We start from the raw sequence: 23,878 nt of genomic DNA, 5'->3' as shown, positions 1-23,878 counted from the left end.
AATCTTTGTTACTTGCTAGGTTGTAACTTAATACAAATTACTTAACGTGACTATTGCTGAATTTCTTCGCTAGTAACAAGAGCATAGTGATGCTAATTAGCCCCTGGGGCTATAGGGGAATGAATCGAAGTCATGCTTAGTGCATGATGGATAAAGAGCTAAAGCTCAGGAACTATCAGGGTACGGGGTACAGTCAGTGCCAGCAATGTAAGGGACCTGCTGGGGACAAAGCCTGGCTTCAACAGGGTTAGCTTGGGGAAATCTGAAAAATAAATGCATTTTATATTTCAAAGAAACTTATAAGAATTGATTCCGTGTTCAGCAAAAACTATGTTTTTTGATTTATTCACATTTTATGAAAATTGTTTCATTAATATTCATAATCTAAAGAAGCCTATTGTGTTTCTTTCTTCTAATCCCTTTGTCAAGTGTTGAGAACAGAGTGATTTTAGCCTTGTAGACTAAACTGAGAAATGCACTCAATTTTTGTTTCTTTTAAACATATTATGTAGGAGCTGGAGACTTAGCTCAGAACTTACTTACTAAGCACAAGGCCCTACATTCAGACACTAGCGTGGGAAAATGTTTCTGTAAAGTTGGGATCTTCAGTTTGAAAGTTTGGTGGAATTTGTTTGCAGTATCTTTTGCTCTGGTCTGTCTGAGAAGATAATGAGTCTCTTTTAAAATTATGATACATTTAGCTTTTTAGAGTAAGTTATAGGGCATATTTTTCTCATTTTGCCTTTTTTAATGTACATCTAGTATGCAAACATGTCGAATGTGTGTGGTGTGGGTGCACATGTATAAGTATACATGCATGTGTGTGTGCATGTGGATGCTCAAGGCTGATACTGGGAAGCCAGGGGAAGGAGATTCTTTGGCCTGTCATGCTACCTGCAAGTCAGGTAGTGAACGCCTGGGCTCTAGCTTTTGTGAGTCAGGGCCTACACCAGAAAGGATTTTTGTTGAAGCCGCTGCCCTTGAGTTGTCGGTGTTCCTAAACATAACCTCTCACCCACACTCCTGTATGTAAGCCCAATAAAGTAACTGGTTTACCAAGCTGGACTGTGACTTAGGTCTGTCATCAGAATATTCCCTGTTGAGGGTAAGTAGTGTTTTTTCATTACTCCCAAGGGACAGCATCATATGTCATATCCAGGCTGTCCCACTGGAACTGTTTATTACTCTTACATCTCCAATAAGGTAAAGAAAACTATGGGGGAAAATGTGCAGTTTGGTGAGAAAGTAGGAGTTGACAAGGCAGATGTCACTGTTTAGAGAGAGTGGGACAGTGCATCAACAGAAAGACCTACTCACCAAGGCCATCACCGTGACACAGGGACATTCGTCTGAAAGGAAAGGGACTGAACTGGGACACCATTCAAATCACTTGCCTGAGAGAGTATTTTTTCAAGTTCAGTCATCAAGGTTGCTTTAGTTTTGTTTCGAGTTGCTGTGATAAAAGTCCATGACAAAACAACTTAAAGAAGAGAGGTCTGTTCTGGTCACAGTTCCAGGCTCCAGGCATCTGAGAAGGGACTCTGAACTTAGACTTTTGAGCCATGTTAGAACTGCTAAGGCTTTGAGACTGTGCAGTTGGCAGTATAATCGCATAAGTAGGAAACCCAAGAATTGTGGATAAAAAGTGACTAGAATTAGTATGAGAATCAATTCTCTTAAATGTTACACATATAATATAATTCTAATTACAATCCCTACTGGAATTATAAGTAATGGAAACTGTCCTATGTGTATATGGAATAACTGTGTATGATGGAAAGATGGTATGAAGTTTGAAGGGAAAACCCACCAAGCCTGGTACCACTATGGTGGGCATGGCACATGACCCAGCCATCCTGCCTGGGTGTTTATCAGCGAATCCAGAAGAAAAGCTCAAAGGGATTTTTGGTATCATCTTCTCCACAGTCCCATGTGTGGTGGGTAAGAGGCGTAACCCACGTGTCCCCTGAACGAGGAAGAAGCAAGATTGCCTATAAATACCAGGGACCGCTGTAACCAGTCAGGCCTCCAGGGAGTTCTAACACTGTAACAACACAGATGACATTGTACTAAGTGACCCCCGACACACAGTAATACCACATTGTGCTACCTCACTTCTGTGTTCGATGTCAGAGAGTCAACCTCACAGACACAAAGCAGACAGGCAGCTGCAAAGGGCTCAAAGGGAGAGGATCTCGGTGGCTATCAATTTTCAGCTTTGCGATGTGAAAAAGTGCCACACGTCTACTGCAGAAGGTGTAAAGATACTTGTAAATTTCAGAACTAAATAATTAGAAATGTTTGAAATGGTATATTTGAGGCTATGTGCTTTATCACAACAAAAATTATAAAAAAAACTACAATTAAGCTACATACTCAACACGAAGTTTTGAAAACCTTAACACATTTCTCCATAGACCATTAAAGTTGTAGAAGTAAAACATTTAAAAATGAAGATAAAATCTGGATTCATCTTACACAACAGAGCATGCTGTTTTCCTCTGGCATCCCAAGCCAACAATCCCCCAGGGACAACGAAACAGCAGAGTGAATTCCAGTGTCCTGACAACTCTTACATTGTATTCAAACGCTTTCTCACATACCCGCTCAGTCCCACCTCTCCAAACAGCAACACGGAAAGGACAAGGTAAAGCGAGAAAACAATTGTCACTACCGGGCATACTGGGCATACTGGGAGGCAAGTTAACCAGCACAAGTCTGTCAGGATATTAGGAACAGGCAGCCGCAGTCACGGCCAGTTGCTAACATGAAGGGTTCTCTTTACCTAGCGCTTCCTTCTGCAGTGCGTAGCACCGGGCTTGCAAGTTCACCTCATGCTGTTTGGATGCCTCCATCTGCTGAGACTTCAATATGGCTGAATCCGACAACAATTTGAGACATTTCATTTCCTCTTCCAGGCATACTGTATTTCTCTGGGACACTGTCAGACTTTTATTTAACACATCTATCTCTGTAAAGAAAATTCAAAGTTTATAAACAGGAGACACTAAATCACGTTCCTCTAAAAACCGATTTTCCTTTAGAAAATTATATGTGAAAATGAGATGATGGTTCTGAGAATATGACGCTTAGCCAGAAGTTAGGTTACACGAACTAGCAAGTCTGGAAAGAAACAAGGAGAAGGGCCGGACTGACGAACAATGCACTTTTCTAAGCCTCAAATCATACTGAACAGTCACACAGATTTCTTTTCCATTCCATATAAATATGAAAAGTATAATACCTTTGCGGTGACCCAGGTCTTGTTGACATTGCATGACATAAAAAGCAAATTTAAAAGCACAGCACAAGCTGGTTGGGTAGTACTTCTAAGACAGCAACTGGCCTAATTCTAGGCGGTAAGTGTGGAAAGGACCAGAAGGATGGAGCCCCTAAAACTGGCAAACTTGTGGGTAGACGGTATTTGGTACTTAAAGAATATATTTAAGGGTTCTAATGATACTCTGACCCCTCGAGTGAACCAGAATTTACTGTAGTAACTCAGTGTCATCGCTCTCTCCGTTTGAGTTTTAAGTGGCTTTGTACAGCTCTACTTAACATTTCAACTGTGCTGCTTTCACAGAAGCTCCTGGAAAAGACGCAGGGCATGTGACTGATCCTTCAGAAAAATTATCAAGTGTTCCCTCCCCCAGTGCCTTCAGCACTGCCAACATAAGTCACTTCTAAGGTAACAAACACACAATAAACACACACACACACACACACACACACACACACAAAACGCTGTCACTTGCACAACTGCAGCTAGTTATGTTGATGAGGGTGTGGCTGCCCTGGAACTCTGGAGAGTCTTCTAGGAAGATCGGGAGCTGCTGCCTTTTTTGGCTAGTCCCTCCTAAGCCGAGTGGAGGGTTCAGGTGTGACTGCGTATTTCATCATGTCCCTTGGTTTATTGCTCTTGGGGGTTACCACATCTACACAGGAAGGAAAGCTTGAAGTTGTCACCCACAAGCCAGACGGCCATCAGATGATGACAGGAAGGCATGGGAAAGACAATGTCCTAGAGGATGGCACAGAGCCAGGCTGGCGGCGTATACCTTTAATCCCAGCATTTATGGCAAAGTAGGCAGATCCTTGCGAATTCAAGGCCAGCCTGCTCTATAGCAAGAGGGATTTTGACCTAATGAGATGAGAGATCAACACGGTGAGAGAGGGAGCAAGCTCGTGGGGGCTCCACGGTGTGAGAAAGAGTATGGTGGAGAGGAAGAAAGGGAAATGCTCTTTAGATGGGGCGAAGCATGTCTGGGGTGGCGGGAAGTAGCACCGAATCCCCTGGGGCTGGAGAAGAGGTCCCCGTAACTTTTCTCTTCCGGATCCTTTTCAATTTTTCAAAGGAAAAACCCAAATATATAAATGGCAGAGATCCCATGGCCTGAGAGTTACATTCTTGGCATTTCACCCACGGACAAGAGCTACTCTGCTTGTGGACACGGGTGACTGTGAGCCCGCTTCCGGGAGAGCAACGAGGAGCACACTAGTAACACGAGCTTTAAAAATGCAGCTTAACCACGTGAGGAAGTACAAATGCTCCCTCCGTGTTCTGTCAGCCGCAGAGGCTGCTGCTTACGGCTGAATGCACCGCCCGTGCAACGCCTGCCCGTGTGTAAGTCAGAATGACACTGCCAAGGAGGACACACATGCTGCCACCTAGTTATCATTTGCCAAAGTGGCTCTGCTTAGGTTTAGCTGATTCTGTTAGTGAACACTATCATCTCTAAAATAGCTTAATGTCAATGTGACTTTCTATCTGACATTAAGAGGCAGAATCTGCGGTACAAGTTTATTTGTGAAATACAGTCCATGCCCATGTATTCACGGAAAAGTACGGCAAGCTTTCCAAACGAACGGGAACTAAACATTTCCAGCATGCTTTTGGGAAATTAAACTCAGCCAGGGTGAATTAGCTCAACCATGGTAAGCTAATGCTCCTCTATCCACTGCAGGGGCACGAACACACACTCCTCTCACACACTCACAGTCCTCTGCACACACTCACTGTCCTCTGCACACACTCACTGTCCTCTCACACACTCACTGTCCTCTGCACACACTCACTGTCCTCTGCACACACTCACTGTCCTCTGCACACACTCACTGTCCTCTGCACACACTCACAGTCCTCTGCACACACTCACTGTCCTCTGCACACACTCACTGTCCTCTGCACACACTCACTGTCCTCTCACACACTCACTGTCCTCTGCACACACTCACTGTCCTCTGCACACACTCACTGTCCTCTGCACACACTCACTGTCCTCTGCACACACTCACTGTCCTCTGCACACACTCACAGTCCTCTGCACACACTCACTGTCCTCTGCACACACTCACTGTCCTCTGCACACACTCACTGTCCTCTCACACACTCACAGTCCTCTGCACACACTCACTGTCCTCTGCACACACTCACTGTCCTCTCACACACTCACTGTCCTCTGCACACACTCACTGTCCTCTCACACACTCACTGTCCTCTGCACACACTCACTGTCCTCTGCACACACTCACTGTCCTCTGCACACACTCACTGTCCTCTCACACACTCACTGTCCTCTGCACACACTCACTGTCCTCTCACACACTCACTGTCCTCTCACACACTCACTGTCCTCTGCACACACTCACTGTCCTCTGCACACTCTCGCTGCTCAGGGCATGAACATACAGTCCTCTGCACACACTCACCCTACCAGGTCACCAATACTGGTTACTGTGCCCAAACTGAGACTTCTCTGTCTCAGCACAACCTGACGAATAATCCCAGTCTCACCATAGCTCTCTTCCATCCCATCGTGGAAGCCTTTTCTGAGCTAGCTTAGATGTTGCACACCAATTTGCACACTTACTTTGAACTGATCACGGATAAGCATATGACCTAGTAGTAGAATACAGGTTAATCTCGGCCAGAGATAACAGCCTATTTTATTCTCCTGTAGTTTCCACCGTCGCCTTAGAAATAACTGGAGGTGTGAAATGAATGAAGACTTCCAGTCGAGCAGAGCTTCAGTTGCTCCCTAATATGCCAGATTGGAACATCCTGACTGTTTGCTTCAGTTTCATTTTGGAGGTAGGCATTTTGGGCTGAATATGAGAGAGGGAGAGGGGGAGGGGGCGGGAGAGACTGATTCCCTGTGAGTGGCACACACATTTAATACCAGCACTTGAGAGGCTGAGGCGGACAGATCTCTGAGTTTGAAGCCAGTCTGCTCTACAGAGCAAGTTCCAGGACAGGGAGAGGCCCACAGGGGTGCCCTGTCTTGAAAACCCTTTGGGTGAGGGGGAAGCTACTTAGGGGGGGAGCTGCAGCTCGGTGGAGGGATACTGCATGTGTGTGTGAGGCCCTGGGTCTGATTCTTATCACTGAACATCAACAGAATATTAGCTAAAGCAAACACTAATCTCATGCAAATTAACTTATCATATTAAGGCTCAGTTTGTTCTTTGTAGCCCTGAGCTTAGGCAAGTGAATGTAAAATTGTGTTGGGTTATTATACTATTACAAGAATTCCAGAACCTTATTATCAGGGAATTCCAATGTTACACTGCGAGACCATTAGTTCATAAGCTTTAACAATAATAGAAAAGGCCTTTAAAACTATGGATATTAAATGAAGGAGTAACACAAAAATATATTGATTTAAAAAAAAAAAAACCTTTTATTTTGAAATAGTGTACGGACAGTTACAAATAGATGTACAGAGAGGTTCCACTTCCCCTTCACTCAGTTTCCCAGAGAAGCATTTAGATTAACTAGCTGTGCAAAACTCACTTGCATGTGAGTGCTTGTTCTATGCAATTTTTGCACAAGGACAGCATTCTAGTTTTCTTTTTATGGCTGTGATAAACACACTAATGCAGCTTGTAGAAGAAAAGGCACATTCAGACTACACTTCATAGTCTATCCTAAGGGCAGATCAGGGCAGGAACTCAAACACAGACCTGGAGACAGGAACTGAGGCGAGGAATGGAGGAAGGCTGTTTGCTCCCCATCATTTGCTCACCCTGCTTTCTTACACAGCCCAGGGCCACTGCCCCATGAGTGGTGCCCGAAGTGGGTGGACCCTGACATACCAATCAACCATCAAGAAAATGCCCCCACAGACTTGGCTTCAGGCCAATCTGATGGGAGCGATTCCTCAGCTAAAGTTCCCTCTTCCTGGGTGACTCTCTAGTATCGAGTTGACATAAAACCCACCTCACCCAGGACACGTAGCTTCATATACTTACTGCCCCAGGCTAAATGTGAGATTGTTGGTGTACCATGAAGCACATTCCTGCTCTTTACCATCACAATCATTCTCAACTCTTTGCTTAGACCCACAATGCATTACGTCAAGACTGCTGTATAAATGGAATAATAAGTGAAAATTTTAAGATCGGACCATTTTAAGACTAGATCTAAACCCAATCCAAAGTCAGAATTCATGCTTAGTAACAGGACCCTCCCAGCAAAACAAAACAGAAAACTATGGCCGGCTAAGTCATAGACCCTCGTGGAGAACCTCCAACTGTTGTGGTAATACACAGCTTCCTAAGTCCCATGTGTTACCCCCAGCCTCATCAGAAGCTTTTCTTTTTTATCTTAATGATGGTGACTTATACTACGAATTATGAAATTCTCAAACCATTAAAAAAAACTGTGAAAAGATTCTAAAATTGGCTTTTTAAAAAACTTGGAAATTTTTCCTTGATGTTCACTCAAGTTGTTGCTTGTATTAATAATTCTTTCTTTCTTGTTGCTGACTTGGATTATATAGAATAGATATAGTACTATTTGTTCTTCACCCATAGAAAGATATCTAAACTATTTCCAGTTGTTAGCTATCATGAGTAAAACTCTTCTGAGCATTTAAATACAGGTAGCATGTTTCAATCCAATCAGTGCTGTGGGCTGAGGGAGAGGAAGGGAAGGAGAGGGGGGAAGGGAGAGGGAAGGGAGGAACAGAGAGAGGAAGGGGGAGGGAAGGAGAAAGGGAGAGAGGAAGGAAGGGAGGGAGTGAGGGGAGAGAGAGGGAGGGAGGGAGGTGGGGGAATGATAAACAAAAGCACCCTTGCTACAATTCACATTACCTTTATCATTTTGTAAATATCAAACTAGAATTATATTTGTAGTTTTTAAAGTTTGGAACACTTTACCTCACTACTAATTTAGATTAGCAATATCCACTGAAGCAGTGTATACTATAAGACTATATGTATAATTTACATTTTCTATTGAAGATTTGAAATTAATTTTAATGGAGTATTTTAACTCCAGTTATATTAAGTGTCCCATTTAATTAAGAGGCCAAATCCACATTTCAAATGCTGATAGCCACATGTGCTTGGTGGCTACCATACTGGACAGTAGTTGTGACACCTTTTCAGGCTTTCCTGATCTTGGCTGTTGAGGAAATTATAGTCAGTTTATTTTCTAAAGTTTGACGGGGGAAGGGGACAACATCTGAAATGTAAATACAGGGACTAACTATCCAATAAAATAGTTTTAATAAGAAGAGAAAAGCTTGCTGATGTGGAAGTTGTCTATTCCTGGGTCTACCAGATGTCTGCTCCATTTGACACGTGTTCCGAGCAGCTGTAAAAGGCCAGCATCAGCACCTTTCAGGTTCTGCACCTACTTGTCCCAGTTGGCACACCCTGGGGGCTGACGTCAGGATGGCAGGAGTGAGCGAGGAGGGCAAAGCCTCCTACTATAGCAAGATCTCAGCTGCATACGCCCATGTCTTAGGTGCAGACTTCTTGTTTGAGAACTGAGTATGCTGTTCTTGTGTGCGCATTTCTGCCTTCCAGCTTTGGAAGGAAGTCTTGTGCTTTTTCTCACAGAAACTACAGCCAGAGGGGAGACAGAACAGTAAACAACAAAAATCAAGAAATGGACACGAATATTCCCAGTAGTGACACACATTATTTAGTATGAAGCAAAGGATAAAGAAGTTTAGATGAACAAGGCTTCAAGATAAACTGAAACACAGATCCTAAGAATTGGGAGGGCATTCGCCAGTTTACCTTCATGAGCCTGAAATGCTTCCCTCTAGGACAGATACCCATCCATACGTGCTTTTACTGACACCCTTTGATGAGCAAGTGCTCTTAGTCTCGGAGTTTATCAATTTTGTTTTTTGGGGGTAATTTTTTTTTACAGTCCTTACTTTTTGTCTTTCCATCTAATGTCTTCTTTCAGAGCACTGGAAGTTTGCACTGTAGACGCCCTTCACTTCCTTAGATTACTCCAGTGTTATTAATCTGTTGTGCGTGTGGTCACTATCCTGGTTTCTTTTTCAGTTTGTTTGTAATTGGTCTATAGAAAGGCTACTGGAGTTTGCATGCTCATCTGGTGTCCTGCCCCTTTGACAGTGTCCACCAGCTATAGGAGATTCCTGTAGATGTCTTTAGGGTCTCTTCTGTGTAGTTATGTCTTCTGAAAACAAGGGTTCTGTGGCTTCTGTCTGTATCTAGTGGATTTCATTCTCTGGCCTTGTGCTCTGAGACTGAGCATTACCTGGAGTGGGAGCAGGGGGTGGCCTCGGTGTCCTGCTCCAGGCTTGAATGGGAAGTTTCCTGTTGTGCCCCTTAGAGCACGCTGTGGGCTTAGCTTTGTCATACACTGCCATCCGGCTATGCTCCCACTATGTCTCCTGCTATGTCCCCCGTCCAGATTACCTCCACTTTGTCATGAAAACATCTGGTTAATGGCTTTTTCTGCATCTAATGAAATGATCATGTGTTTCTGGCGTTGAGTTTATCTACGTGGTGAGTTACAGTTACTGATTTGTGTTTGGTGAGCCAGCCCTACTTTCTGGAATGAGTCGAACTTGATTTCTTTTTCAGATGCTCCTCTTTAAAGTACACAAGATGTTATTGAGAATTTTTATAATCTATATTCATGAGGAAGGTGTGTTTTATAGTATCAGGAAGATTTGTTGTATTTTTATCTATTTCTTTTGGTACTAAGTAATGCTGAGTTATTTTCGAGTGTTTCTTCTATTCTATGGAAGTTGAGAAGCAGTGGTCTCACCTCCTTTAAAGGTCTGGTAGAACCAGCAGTGAACCATCTGGATCTAAGCACCTTTTTCTTCAGAGCAGCTTTTTCTTTAATCATTTCATTCCTCTCCTGATCCATCCTCTGACTATTCCACCTTTCATACCTTCTCCTATTTCATTTTGTTCCACTTCTATTTCATTAGTATCTCCTCTGTTCCTTATCATTTCTTCCCACCCAGTGCTTTTGATTTGTTATCCTTACAAAGCCTTTGAAACGGATCATTACTTACCTGAACTCTCTGATTTTTAAAATGTGTGTGTGTGTGTGTGTGTGTGTGTGTGTGTGTGTGTGTGTGTGCTCCCTTTCCCTGCCTGCCTTGTGGGACTGAGCATCTGCGAGATCCTTGGACTTCCACTCACAGCTGCTGCCGACCGTTGTTGGGGAGTTGGACTACAGAGTGCCCCCATTGCAATGATTGTAGAGGGAGCTGGAGCCGGCCCACCACCATCAGAACCCACAGCTGGCTCACAGAGAGCTGAGCACTGAGGGACACTGTCACTCCTGAGCCCATGGGCCCAAAAGCCCACAGCAGAGACAAGCTCCGGTCAGAGACAAGATCAGCTAGTGTCACAGGTAACAAGATGGCAAGAAGAAAGCACAAGAAACTAAGCCACAGGAGCCAAGGCAACCTGGCAACATCAGAACCCAGCTCTCCCACCATAGCAAGTAGTAGATATCCCAACACACCAGAAAAACAAGATTTGGACTTAAAATCATACCTCATGATGATGATGAAGGGCCTCAAGAAGCACATGAATAACTCCCTTAAATAAATACAGGAGAGCACAGGTAAAAATGTCGAAGCCCTTATAGCAAAAACAGAAAAACCACAAAAATCCTTTAGAGAATTCCAAAAAACACAAGCAAACAAGTGAAGGAATTGAACAAAACCATCCAGGATCTAAACTTAAAATAGACACAATAAAGAAATCACAAAGGGAGACAACCCTGGAAATTCCTTGCAACATATAATAGTCAAAACACTAAATGTTAAAAACAAAAAAAAATATTAAAAGTAGTAATGGAAAAAGGTCATGTAACATATAAAAGCAGACAGATCAGAATTACACCAGACTTCTCAACAGAGACGATAAAAGCTAGAAAATCCTGGACAGACATCATACAGACCCTGAGAGAACACAAATGCCAGCCAAATTTAGTATATCTAGCAAAGTTTTCAATTACCATACACAAAGAAACCAAGATATCCTGGGACAAAACCAAATTTACACAATATCTGTTCACAAAACCAGCCCTACAAAGGGTAATAGATGGAAAACTTCGACACGAGGGAAACTACACACTAGGAAAAGCAAGAAAGTATTCTTGCAACAAATCCAAAAGAAAAAAAAAAAAAACCACAAACATAATTCTACCTCTAATAACAAAAATAACAGAAAATAACAATTACTATTCCTTAATATCTCTTAACATCAATAGATTAAACTCCCCAGTTTAAAAAAAAAAAAAAAAAAAAAAAAAAAGACTATCAGACTGGAAACCTAAACAGGACTCAGTATTTTGCTGCAAAAAGGAAACTCATCTCAGACACAAAAACAGACACTTCCTCAGAGTAAAAGGCTGGGAAAAAACTTTCCAAGCAAATGGCCCTAAGAAACAAGCTGGAGTATCAGACATTCTAATATCGAATAAAATAGATTTTCAACCAAAGTTATCAAAAAGATAAGGCAGGACACTTTTTACTCATCAAAGGAAAAAAAAATCTATCAAGATGAATTCTCAATCCTGAACATCTATGCTCCAAATACCAGAGCACCCACATTCATAAAAGAAACTGTACTAAAGCTCAAAATATATATTGCACTACACATCATAACAGTGGAAGACTTCAACACCCCACTCTCATCAATGGACATAGATCATGGAAGCAGAAACTGAACAGGGACACAGTGAAACTAACATATGTTATGAACCAAATGGATTTAACAGACATCTGTAGAACATTTCATCCTAAAACAATACACCTTCTTCTCAGCACCTCACCGTACCTTCTCTAAAATTGGTCACAAAACAGGCCTTAACAGATACAAGAAAATCAAAATAATCCTATACATCAGACCACCATGAACTAAGACTGGTCTTCAATAACAACACAAGCAACAAAAAGCCCACATACACATGGAAGCTGAGCAATGCTCTACACAATAATAACTTGGTCAAGGAAGAAAAATAAAATTAAGGAATTTTTAGAATTTAAAGAAAATGAAGGCACAACACACCCAAACTTATGGGATACAATGAAAGCAGTACTAAGAGGAAAACTCATAGCTCTGAGTGCCTCCAAAAAGAATATGGAGAAAGTATACACTAGCAACTTGATAGCACAATTGAAAGCTCTAGAACAAAAAGAAGCAGATACTCCCAAGAGGAGTAGACGGCAGGAAATAATCAAACTCAGAGCTGAAATCAACCAAATAGGAATAAAAAGAACTATACAATGAATCAACAAAACCAGGAGCTGCTTCTTTGAGAAAATCAACAAGATCGATAAACTCTTAGCCAGACTAACTAGAGGGCAAAGAGAGAGTATCAAAATTAACAAAATTAGAAATGAAAGGGGAGACACAGCAACAGAAACTGAAGAAATTCAAGAAATCATCAGATCCTACTATAAAAGCCTATACTCAACAAAACTGGAAAATCTACAGGAAATGGACAATTTGATAGACAGTTACTAGATACCAAAGTTAAATAAGAATCAGATAAACCATCTTAAACAGTCCCATAACCCCTAAAGAAATAGAATCAGTCAACAAAAGTCTTTCAACCAAAATAAGTCCAGGACCAGATGGGTTTAGTACAGAATTCTATCAGATCTTCATAGATGACCAAACACCAATACTCTCCAAACTATTCTACAAAATAGAAACAGAAGGAACACTACCCAATTTATTCTTCAAAGCCAAAATTACACTCATACCTAAACCACACAGAGACTCTACAAAGAAAGAGAACTTCAGACCAATTTCCCTCATGAATATTGATACAAAAATACTCAATACAATTCTTGCAAACTGAATCCAAGAAGACATCAAAAATTTTTTATTTATTTTTAATCTTTTCATTTTTATTGGATATTCTCTGTATTTATATTTCAGATGTTATCCCCTTTCACCCCACTCACCCCCTACCCCTCCACTTGCTTCTATGAAGGTGCTCCCTCTCCCAGCTCAGTGCCTTGGCATTCCCCTATACTAAGAAAATGAGCCTTCACTGGACCACAGGTCTCTCCTCCCATTGACACCAGACAATGCTGTCCTCTGCTACATATGCACCTGGAGCCATGGGTCTGTCCATGTGTATTTATTGGTTGTTGTTTTAGTCCCTGGGAGCTGTAGTGGGTTTGGTTGGTTAATAATGTGGTTTCCCCTGGGGTTGTAGATAGATGACTGTGAGCTAAAGTGTGGAAGCTGGGGAGTGAACCTGGGTCTTCTGAGGAGCAGCTGGTTCTACTAGCCACCTACTTACTGCTCCAGTGCCCCAGATGAACATCTACACACACACACACACACACATACACACTTTCCTCTTAGGACTGCTTTCACTGTGTCCTATAGGTTTTGCTATGCTGTTTTTATTCAATTCTAGGAGCTTTTAAAACTTCTTGATTTCCTCAAGGAAACACAGAATAATCTCAAAAAATAACTGAACAAGGGACATGCAAAAGCAAAACTACCACAAGGCACAAATGCAAGGCTGGAAACTAGGGAACCAGAAAATAAAAAAATAAGACAAATCCTTGTGGAGTCACCTTCCTAGGTTGGTGTCATTCAACAGGACCCACTCGATGCTGTGCCAAGCAGGAGCCATTCCCTCTGAGGCCGTGGTGTCCCACGTAGCTGTGGTACGTGGGACAGGAGCAGTTGTAAGCTCCTCTCCGGTGGTTTCCTCACACTTGTGCACGCCAGCTTGCCTTCTGCTGCTAGGTCCAGATTCTCGAGCCTGAGCCTGCTTCCCTGCGGGGATCTTCCCTTGCAGACCCTGTCTCTCGCAAGGAAGCAGTTTACTGAGATTTAAGTTGGGTCTTTTCTGTCACCACGTTTCAGTGGTGGCTGTGTGACCAAGCTTGTTACGGGGAGATGTCACACACTGCAGACAAGGAGGTTACAGCACAGCGGGGAGTGGATGCCACCAATGTCCACGCTGATGAATCACGTTTTACTGGGGTTTCTGACACTAACAGAAATGACCCAAAGACTAAGGTCCACCCCAGCAGGAGGTCCTGCCTTGAATTCCTTCCCTTTCTAAGGCATAAGCTATCAAATGAAATAAGGCCTTTCCTTTTGAAGTTGCTTTGGTCATAGTGTTTCTCACAGCAGCAGGAAGCAAACTATTTCTACACTATCTAAAACTACTTTATCCACTAATGCACTGGGCCTTCGAAGCCATGCTGGTTATAATCAACTTCTAAATTCTTGTCAGTATTGCTATTTTAACATGAATCCTGAGTGCTCTTAATGAGGTCTATATGGTGAATCCCAATTATAGTATTTAATCTTAATGACATCTACAGTAATGAATCATTTCCAGTGGTTTTCAATTTACTATGTCCAGATAAATTGGAGAAACCACCATCCCTGATAATGGGTATTATCTGCAAATAAACTTATAAAGGGTACACACAGAGGAACTCGAAGTCAAAACCCCTAATCCATAGGCTATAAAATGGCTGGTATCAGCTAACAGGCATGAAAGCATTACTAATCCCATTACATTCCATTACCGTTCTTGGATGAAGTTATATTTTGAAAGGAATCTGTTTGTTTTTCCCTTAAGACTGGTTCTCAGCATACTACCCAAGATAGCCTTCAGTTCCTTGAACAAAGCTATCATCCCCCAAGCCCTGCAGCCGGAGCAGGAGGCACCACCAGGCTGAGATCATTTTACTGAGCAACAGTTATCAAAAGTAGGCTTTAGAAAGTCAGTGAGCCACTCTGTAAACAGATGTGCTGTCGGCCAGGCTTTGTTGTTCCGTTTACACTGAACAGGCAGAGTGGACTTCACATGATTCTCAAAGAGTCCCGGATTTGAGGGTGGCAGATAAAAAGGGGGTTTCTATATCAACGCAGCTTTATTGGCGCCAACAAGGGAGTCAGCCTGGCCTTTGAGCCTTTGGAGCCAGGCGATGTCTTCTCTAACTACGAAAGGCCCTAGAGAGAGCCCTTTTCCTAGCACAAAGCTGTCTCACTAAAAGCCTGGTACTAAGGACCCAGTGTGATGGCAAACCACGGCAGACCCGAAGTTCAAGCCCATCCTTAGCTACATGGGGAGCTCCAGGGCTGTCCTCCAAAGGAACGCTGCTGCTTAACGAGGCTGACGTCACCAATTATCTCACGCAGATGCTCTGGGTAATTTGATGCAGCTCCTAAGTCAGCATCTGTGGCGTTGTCTTGCGCACTTAGGAAGACCTTCTTCCTTGAGTCTCCTAAACTAACTTCTAGGAGCTTCCATGTTTTTCTCCTGTAGCTTCTCACTTCTTTCATCCCCAATGAATCCATGTCAAAGACTTTCTCCAAATAACCTTTAATTAGGAGAATATTATGGTGAAATATTCCCAGAAATGTTAAGGTACTGGAGTTGTGTACTGAACAGCGTGGACGGTACCTTATGGAGACTGGGCTCCATTTGGCTTCCTTAGAAGAGTATTAAGGGAGCTAGAGAGATGGCTCAGCAGTTGGCACTGATTATTCTTACAGGGGACTCAGATTTGACACCCAGCACCTATACGGTGGCTCACAACTGTCAGAAACAAGTTCCTGGGTATGCAAAACCCTCTCTAGATTTCTTGGGCCCCAGGCACACAAATGGTGCCAGATATTCTGAGTAAAACATCCATGCACATATTTTTTTTAAATTTACTTAAAGGGTGTTTTGTTTGTTCTCCTCTGGTTTAATGAGCAGTTAATTTAGCCACATTCAAACTATAAAGGCTGTTCTCAGGGATGGTGATAATTTTTGTCTTAGATGGACTGCACAGTCTTTCTGTGCACATGCACTGCAGAGAGAAGCCAGAGGTTTGGAAAGCATTCATTCCTGCAGACTCTGCTTTCCCCACTGTCTGCACCTGGCTATTCCCAGAGGCTGGCTCTGCCTTCATCTCTGTTCTCTCATCGTCAAGTTTAAAAGAACATTTTTCTTTCATACCTTTTGCTTTTATTCAGAATAAACAGTATCCTGACCTCAGTCTATTGGCCTTTAAAAAATAAAAAGGAATGTATCAAGTTCCATATTTTTTTCAGTATTTAAAATAATCTTAACCTTCTCTAAAGCAGTTTTAGGTTCACAGCAGAAGTGAGGGGAAAGTAGGTTCTTATACCTCCTGCCCCGCGCCACCGGCCTCCTCTCCTCCAACCTGTACCACAGTGGTCCATCCAATTTAAGACAATCAACTGCAACATTTTATTTTCAGCCAGAACTCACTATTTGTACTAGAAGTCACACTTGGTGCTGTACATTCTGTAAGTTTTAGCATCTGCTGATGTGAAAGTGCCACTGCATGTCTTAGAGATGAGCTTCCACATCTTACAAACCCTCCGAGGGTCATGCCATCCTTGCTCCTAACCCCGGCCAGTCACCGGGCTTCTGTCCTATCGCCTCTCTTTCCAGCAGTCACGTGGATGTAATGCACTGTGCTGCCTTTCCAGACTGCCATTTTTCATGGTGTATATATCTTCTTTAATGTTCACTGATTCCACCTGCATGTGCTTGGTTCCAGTCTCTCAGCCATGTTGAGTATTGTTGTATAGTACTTATAATTACTATTTGGGGGAGGCTGACCTAATATTACTACCCAGCCATTGAGATGAAGAGGAAACTTAAACAAATCCATATGCTTAACAAGAGTAACTAGACTTTTGACTATAGCTAAAAATGGATGTACTGTAGCTTATGTTACATCAGTATATAACTGCTGAATTCCAGGAAGAAAATGAATCTTAATGTTTGTTTACAGTCCCAACTAGTAATCAGATTAAAACGAGAGTCAAAGTCCCAACAGATAAGGCAATACTATGACTGCAAAACTACGATGTACCAGTTACAGACACAACAATTAGGCTGTAAATATGTGTAACAAACCTGCCAAGGCTGTATCACTTATAGATTTAATTTGTAGAAAAACTTCTCCTTTCAGTGAAGTCCAGTTTTGAAAATTATCATATATTTCATATTTAATACTTGTTAGTTCCCTTTTAGTAAAAGTAAGTAATAAAAGAGTCTTATTCCAGAAGTATTTGTATTCTGACAATCTTTGACTGCAATTAGCAAAACAAAAAATTAGGATTTTTAAACACAGAAAGTACAACACATATTTCTTCAAAAGTGGTGTATCATGATCATATAATCCACTGCTTAATGGAAGTGACTTCGAAAGTTAAAACAAGCTTCCAACAGATTTGCAGACAACAGATCTAGTCTGAAAACAGTGAGCGCACACTCAAGTATACAGCCGTGCCAAATGCCTTCTACTTCGTTATTTTAACTACGAAGAGGCCAGACATCTTTATACGCAGTAATCCAAAGGCCAAGGCTACTTCCGGAGCCAAGCCCCTGGCAGTCAGAGCTGCCTGCTGCTATTTATCTGCTTGTTCACCACTGACTTTCTTAAAATGGGCCAAGGAGAGTTTTGATGGTAGATGTTCATCTGGGGCACTGGAGCAGTAAGTAGGTGGTTAGTAGAACCAGCTGCTCCTCAGAAGACCCAGGTTCACTCCCCAGCTTCCACACTTTAGCTCATAGTCATCTATCTACAACCCCAGGGGAAACCACATGCACATGGTACACACACACACACACACACACACACACACACACACAGGTATGAGCAGACTTTCTTCAATTCTTTACCATCAGTTATACATAAGGCATTTATAAAAGAAGATAAGTGGCCAGATTATCAACAGGAACATTAAGGAATCAGAGATTTTAAAAACTATTTGTGGTATTAAAGTGGATTAAAAACGAAAACCCAACATAAAATGCTTATCCAGCATTTTTTTTTAGTTATCTTGAATCTGTGTCTTTTATCATATTAATTTAAACTATTCTTTTTCTAAGTACTAAACTTTAACAGACACAAAATAAAGAATCATTTTTATAGAGGCTCTTAATATATAGAAGGGTGTGGATTTCCTGCTGTTTTGTTTTGTTTTTATTTTTATTTTTTGGAGGGGTGGGTTTTGTAAACTGGATTTTATCTTCATGCATTATAAACCTTTCAGAGTCTCTATGGAAGGAAATTAACATCATTTGTGCTGTAGAGTTCCAATTTTAAGGGTCTATATTATCACACAGAAAGATTTTCTGTTTCATCAGATCAAATGACCAAGAACTATTAGTCAAGAGGCAAGTGGAGGGGCTGCTGAGCGGGCATAGAGCCTGACACAGCCACGGGCTCAGCTCGGATCCCTGCCGGAGCTCACATGAAAGCCTGATGGTGCATGGCAGAAACCCAGCTAAGGGGAGGCAGAGACCTGAAGATCCCTGGATGGCGCCTCGGGTCAGCAACCTTAGCCTAATGTAAGCTCCGGGGTTACTAAGAAGACCTGTCTCAGAAATAATGTAGAGAACAGTAGAGGAAGACACACACACGAGCACACACACGGACGTGCACACACACACTAATAACCACACTAGACAGGAAAAAATATAACTACTATGCCTCATTCTAAAAGTCACTACAGAGAAAGAACAAATCTAAGGTGTTAACAGAACAAACTGTTAACACAACATTAAGCTATACACATCACTAAATGTTTGAATTCGTAAGGTGAGCATTTGCTGTATGTTTTCAATACTTACAGTTTTCAGTTCTTAAGGACAATCTTACCTGAACATTTGAGATTGTTTTTGTTTAATTTTTAACTCAAGTTGTAGATGACCTAATTCTTTCTGTACTCTCTGAAATTCATTTTGTTGCTTTTTTAACTGCATGCTTGCATCTTGAACTCTAAAAATATAAACAAACAATATTACTGCACGTTTCAATATTGCCTACTAAATATCTTTTTAAAATTAAAATTGAATATAATTTAATAAAAATAAGTAGATGAAGAAAACTATACATACCATAGTAAGAAAATTACTATATACAAAAACTATGCAGAAAAACACACCAGTTATTATTCTAGGTGAAAAAAGAAGCATTTATAGGTGGGAAATAAATATATAAATATTAATTAAAATAGAAAAAAGTTCATTTAATTTTATTAATGATGTATATAATTTAAAATGTTACATATTACAGAAATTAGTTTAAGAAAAAAGAACAACATTTGCTTTTATCCCAATTTCCACTACTTTCATTTTTTCCTGTTCCCACTGGTATTTATTTTTGTGCCACTAAATCGCATGTTTATATTATTTCTTAATATTTTAACTTATGCAAATCAGTCACAAACTGGCTCTGCTACATATAAGTAAGATCATCACACACAGTTTCTCATGAAACCTGCAGGGTGTGGTGGCACACACCTACACTCCCACAGCCCAGGAAGCTGGGCATGAAGGTCACAACAAGTTAAGACAGAGCTGCTCTTTACAGTGAGTTTTAGGTCTGTCAGGGTACAAAGAAAGACCCTTCGCAAACCAACCACCTGTGCAGGCATAAGCGCATGTAATGTTCTCAGGACGCCGTGGCCCACCCTACTGTGGGCGACCATTCGGGAGGGTAGTGTACTTGATTCTCATGGGCCACAACAGTGACAACGCATCGGCCAGCACAGTTCCATGTCAGAACAGCAGCAGCCGGAGGATGGTGCTTTTAAATCAGTCTTCCAAAGGAGCCCTGAATGCTTCTCAGGAATTTAAAGCACACGGTTACCCTGTAGGGAAGCAGCAAATGAAAACATCTCTACACTGGACACCCACAGCTGCCCCCAACCCTCCTCCTCCTCGAAATCTTGTTACAATAGCATTTGTTATTAAGTTACATTCGGTGTCTGTCATCCTCACTACACTAAGTCAGGCTGCATCTAATATTTGCTGGTGGAGTTATAATGGCCTCCTTTCTTTTCTGTGTTCCTCTCATGATTTTTTCTGACTTTTTGCCAAGAGGCAGGCCTCCTGGAGCTGCCTCCGTCTCTGGTGTGCCGGGACCACATGGCATTCATCTGGAAGTCCTCTCCCACAAAGTGCCCTCGTGTGATTCCACAGTGTGTGTGTCCGGTGCTGCTCAAGACTCTCCTCCCTCCCGGGCACTCCTCTGCCGCAGCGCACCCTCTCGTCTACACTGACACACAAGTGAGATGCGGGGTGTCTGAGACCATGATCCAGAAACAAAACCGAGCGGATAAATAAGAGAGAAACCCCTTCCTCACAGAGGACTTTAATTAATAATGCAGAGAGAATAAAGAGAAACATCTACAATAAAATCACAGTAAAAAAACAATTTCAGACTAATTACATTGACAGTTGTGGTAAAGATAAGTGAGGGTTTCTGAGAAACATGTACGGTTTCAAGTTATCTGTCCAAGACATTATTGATAAAAGGCAATGGGTTTAGAGGAAACAAGAATACCCTCACCAGCACACACAGATGTCACCAAGCACACCTCAATACACCCTGACAAGGGCCATCAGTTATGTGGCGTTCCCTTCAAAAATCATCTCAATACACATAATGTCAGACAAACATACACTACAAAACAGCCTTTGAAAGCCACCAGAATTCTTCACAAGTCTCAAAGTAATGAGGGCAGGGACTGAGAAGCTGTCAGAGGTGGAAGAAACTGAACTCTAAGAACAGCAAACATTCTTGACTCTACTTTGAACTAATGAGTAGAAAAGTGATAAAGTCAAGTAAAGTCTGGAGGCCAGTCAATAGTATTGTGCCAATATTAATCTGTAATTTATCACTATATCATAGCTACACAAAGCACGAAATTCAGAGAACCACGGTATCTGTGAACTCATGAACTATATGAGACTTTGTGTAGTTTACAAATATTTCAAATGGAAATGTTTCAAATATATTACTTGTGTGCATGCAATGATTCTATATGTCAAATATGTATTTAATATAAACTTTAGTATGAAAGAATAGGTCTTTTTAAATATCTTAAGTAATATAGTATTTCTAAAGATAGCCTTCATGACCAATACATTACCATACATGTCTAGTATTAAAAGAATAATAAAATAAAGTGGGGTCCTATGGAATGTTATAACAAAACCAAACGAAGCAAGAATAGTAAAGTAAATCCATGTGATGGATGTTGTAGATAAAACAAATTTCTATGTCATGACATGAAAAAAAAAATGTTAAGGCTTATTAAGGAGAAGAAAGACAAGGTGCAGCTTACACATCAGTAAGTATGACATGAAACCGTAAGTTTGCATGTCATCTAATATACATACTTATTTATGTATCTGTTGTGGTTTAATTGAGAATGTCCCCTAAAAGTCTTACTTGGTCCCCAACTGGTGGTCCCATTTGGGGAGGTTATAGGACCTTTAGCAATTGCTGAAGAAAGTATGTCACAAGGCAAAGGCTTTGGGAGTTCACAGCCTTGCCCCAGTGGGATGTGCGCTTGCTGTTTCCTGTGTATGGTGGACACCCGCTCTCTCAGTGGCCTGTCCCTGATAAATCTGCTTGCCTGATGCCTTTCCCTCCAGGACAGACTCTGCCCCTGTGCAACTGTAAGGCAAAATAAACTCTTCCTTCTGTTAAGTTGCTTTGGTATTTTAACACAACTACAAACCAGCATACTAATTAAAACTTTAGAAACAACCTTTGCCAATGTTAAAATAAGGTTATCTGGGGGACAGAACCAGAACTGAGACAAATGCACAAGAAAACTTTAGAAAATTTTCTACAATATTTAGATTATTTACAATGAAGATATAATTATGCATTGCTCAAAAACAAAATATTAGGCAGTTTGATAACCTATACAGTAGATTATGCAAATTATATATATAATTTATGCATATATAGAGATATGAAGCTTGAGTTTATAAACAGGAAAATGCCTAGAAACATTAGAAAGTATTTTAAGTTGACTTAAGAAAATGCTATGATTTCTTTAAAATGTGCTTTAAACATTTCTTGATTTATAGACTACTTCAACTACCAAAATTCAATTGGGAAAGAACTCTCAGCCTGTGTTTTTACAAAATATTTTATGGTTTAATTTAAAAATACAGATGATAAAATACTTTGTAAAGTCCTGTCTTTCAGGATCGCTCCTAAGTGGATGATCTATGTAAGCATGTGGCGCTCTCTGGCTATACTCCCTGAGAAGACTGGCACTTTGGCTATGCTTGATACTTATTCACTTCAATAAATAGCTACTATGCTTAAACATTACGTGCCTAGAAAAGCATGGGTCTTCATTTCTACTGTAGACATCATTTTGTGAAATAATTCCCAAGATACAGTACAGCATGTACCATGTAAGCACACACTTTTCTCCCAGCAGTCATAATTCTGCACAGAATTTGAACACTGCGTGGTTGTGAGGACATGATGCTGTCTAGTCGGAGAGTGTTCCTGAAAATGGAGACTAACAGCACGTTCTAACAGAGGGAACCTTGTTCTGGGAGACAGGTGACTTATGATTGAGCCTCTTGCCTATGCAACCATGAGAACAGTCACATTTATTACCCCTGTCTACTTCCAAGGATTCCCCTCGTCATCGTGATTAAACTAAATTGTACGAGAACCATTGGGTTATTAAAACAAATAAGGAAATGGGATTAGCCTCTCAATTATTTTATTTGGATTACCTACTAATATTACCCATAATGAAAACAATCCTAAAGAAAGTACTTTCAAATTCCCCTTAAGTTTTCTCCACTCTGTAATAAAATATGCAAGAAACATAAGGAAACTGTAGAGGTTTTACCACCTGAAATCCACACACTATTTTTGTCAAGCTTTTGTGTCTAAGATTAATTTATTAAAAGTCTTCCTCTCCAACTGATTTTGCAGCAATCAAAGATGACAGACGGGAGTTCGGGGCCTGAAGAAAAAGAGTGAGTTCTCAGGGTCACACTCTCAGGGTCTCAAGCTTTTGAATATCAGGGGGGCAATTAGGACAACAAAACAATCCTCCAAAACAGTGACTCTTCAGCTCCTGGGAAACAAGTTTCTGAAGGGGACGTAAGCTACTGATTATGAAAAAAACGGCCCCTGAACTGTTCTGGAATTAACTCCTACCTCAGTCCATCCAGAGCATTAAATGACATTTCAAGAAAGCAGGACTAGCGAGAGGGGTGCAGAGAGTGTAGACAGATAAGTCACTAAGGAGTCAATAAAACCAGAGGGAAGTCTTATGTTGCAGAGAAACTGTGAGCACTGTGAGAAACTCTGGAGGCAGAAACCGAACGAACCACTTTACCATATTAGCAGGAGCTACTGCACCTTTAAAACGAGGATGAATGCACTGGGGCAGAAATGTCTCTAACTCCAAAGTACAGGGAACAGAAGCAACATTTTAAATAAAATTATTAATGAAAGCATTTAGTTCCCTTTTGAATGTTACTTGCTTTCATTTTAATAATTAATGTGGAATGTACTTTATTACTTACATTAATAAAAATTAATGCACAATTCTTACTTACCAAAACATACCTTTTGCGAAAGTTACTTAAATGCTAAAGCACAATCATTATCCCACATGTTAATGACATACCCACCAGACCATCTTGCACTGAATTAGACCCATGTTGCTCCTTACGTATACCTCATTCACACACACCCTCTGGGCAATATTTTCTTTTTAACCATTTACCTGTTTTCTCCACCATCTCTTTAATATGTGGTGAGGCTATTAACTGATTTTTTAATTA

At 41.2% G+C, this 23,878-nt stretch overlaps 1 protein-coding gene across 1 annotated transcript in view; it reads right to left on the bottom strand.

The window, feature by feature from the left end:
- The window catches only part of LEKR1 (leucine, glutamate and lysine rich 1), a gene marked incomplete at both ends in the record, with an annotated part of 166,823 nt that overhangs the window by 81,541 nt on the left and 61,404 nt on the right, over positions 1 to 23,878 (bottom strand). Inside the window, 3 exons of the mRNA XM_080915557.1 lie at positions 2,786 to 2,971; positions 17,165 to 17,340; positions 18,915 to 19,034. Coding sequence (XP_080771683.1) covers positions 2,786 to 2,971; positions 17,165 to 17,340; positions 18,915 to 19,034 — 482 coding nt within the window. The remainder of the gene's footprint in view (positions 1 to 2,785; positions 2,972 to 17,164; positions 17,341 to 18,914; positions 19,035 to 23,878) is intronic.

Source organism: Micromys minutus (assembly GCF_963924665.1).
Source record: "Micromys minutus genome assembly, chromosome: 4".
NCBI classification, from domain to species: Eukaryota; Metazoa; Chordata; class Mammalia; order Rodentia; family Muridae; genus Micromys; species Micromys minutus.
The sequence above is the reverse complement of the archived record's forward strand: the minus strand, read 5'-3'. Positions and strand labels throughout refer to the sequence as shown.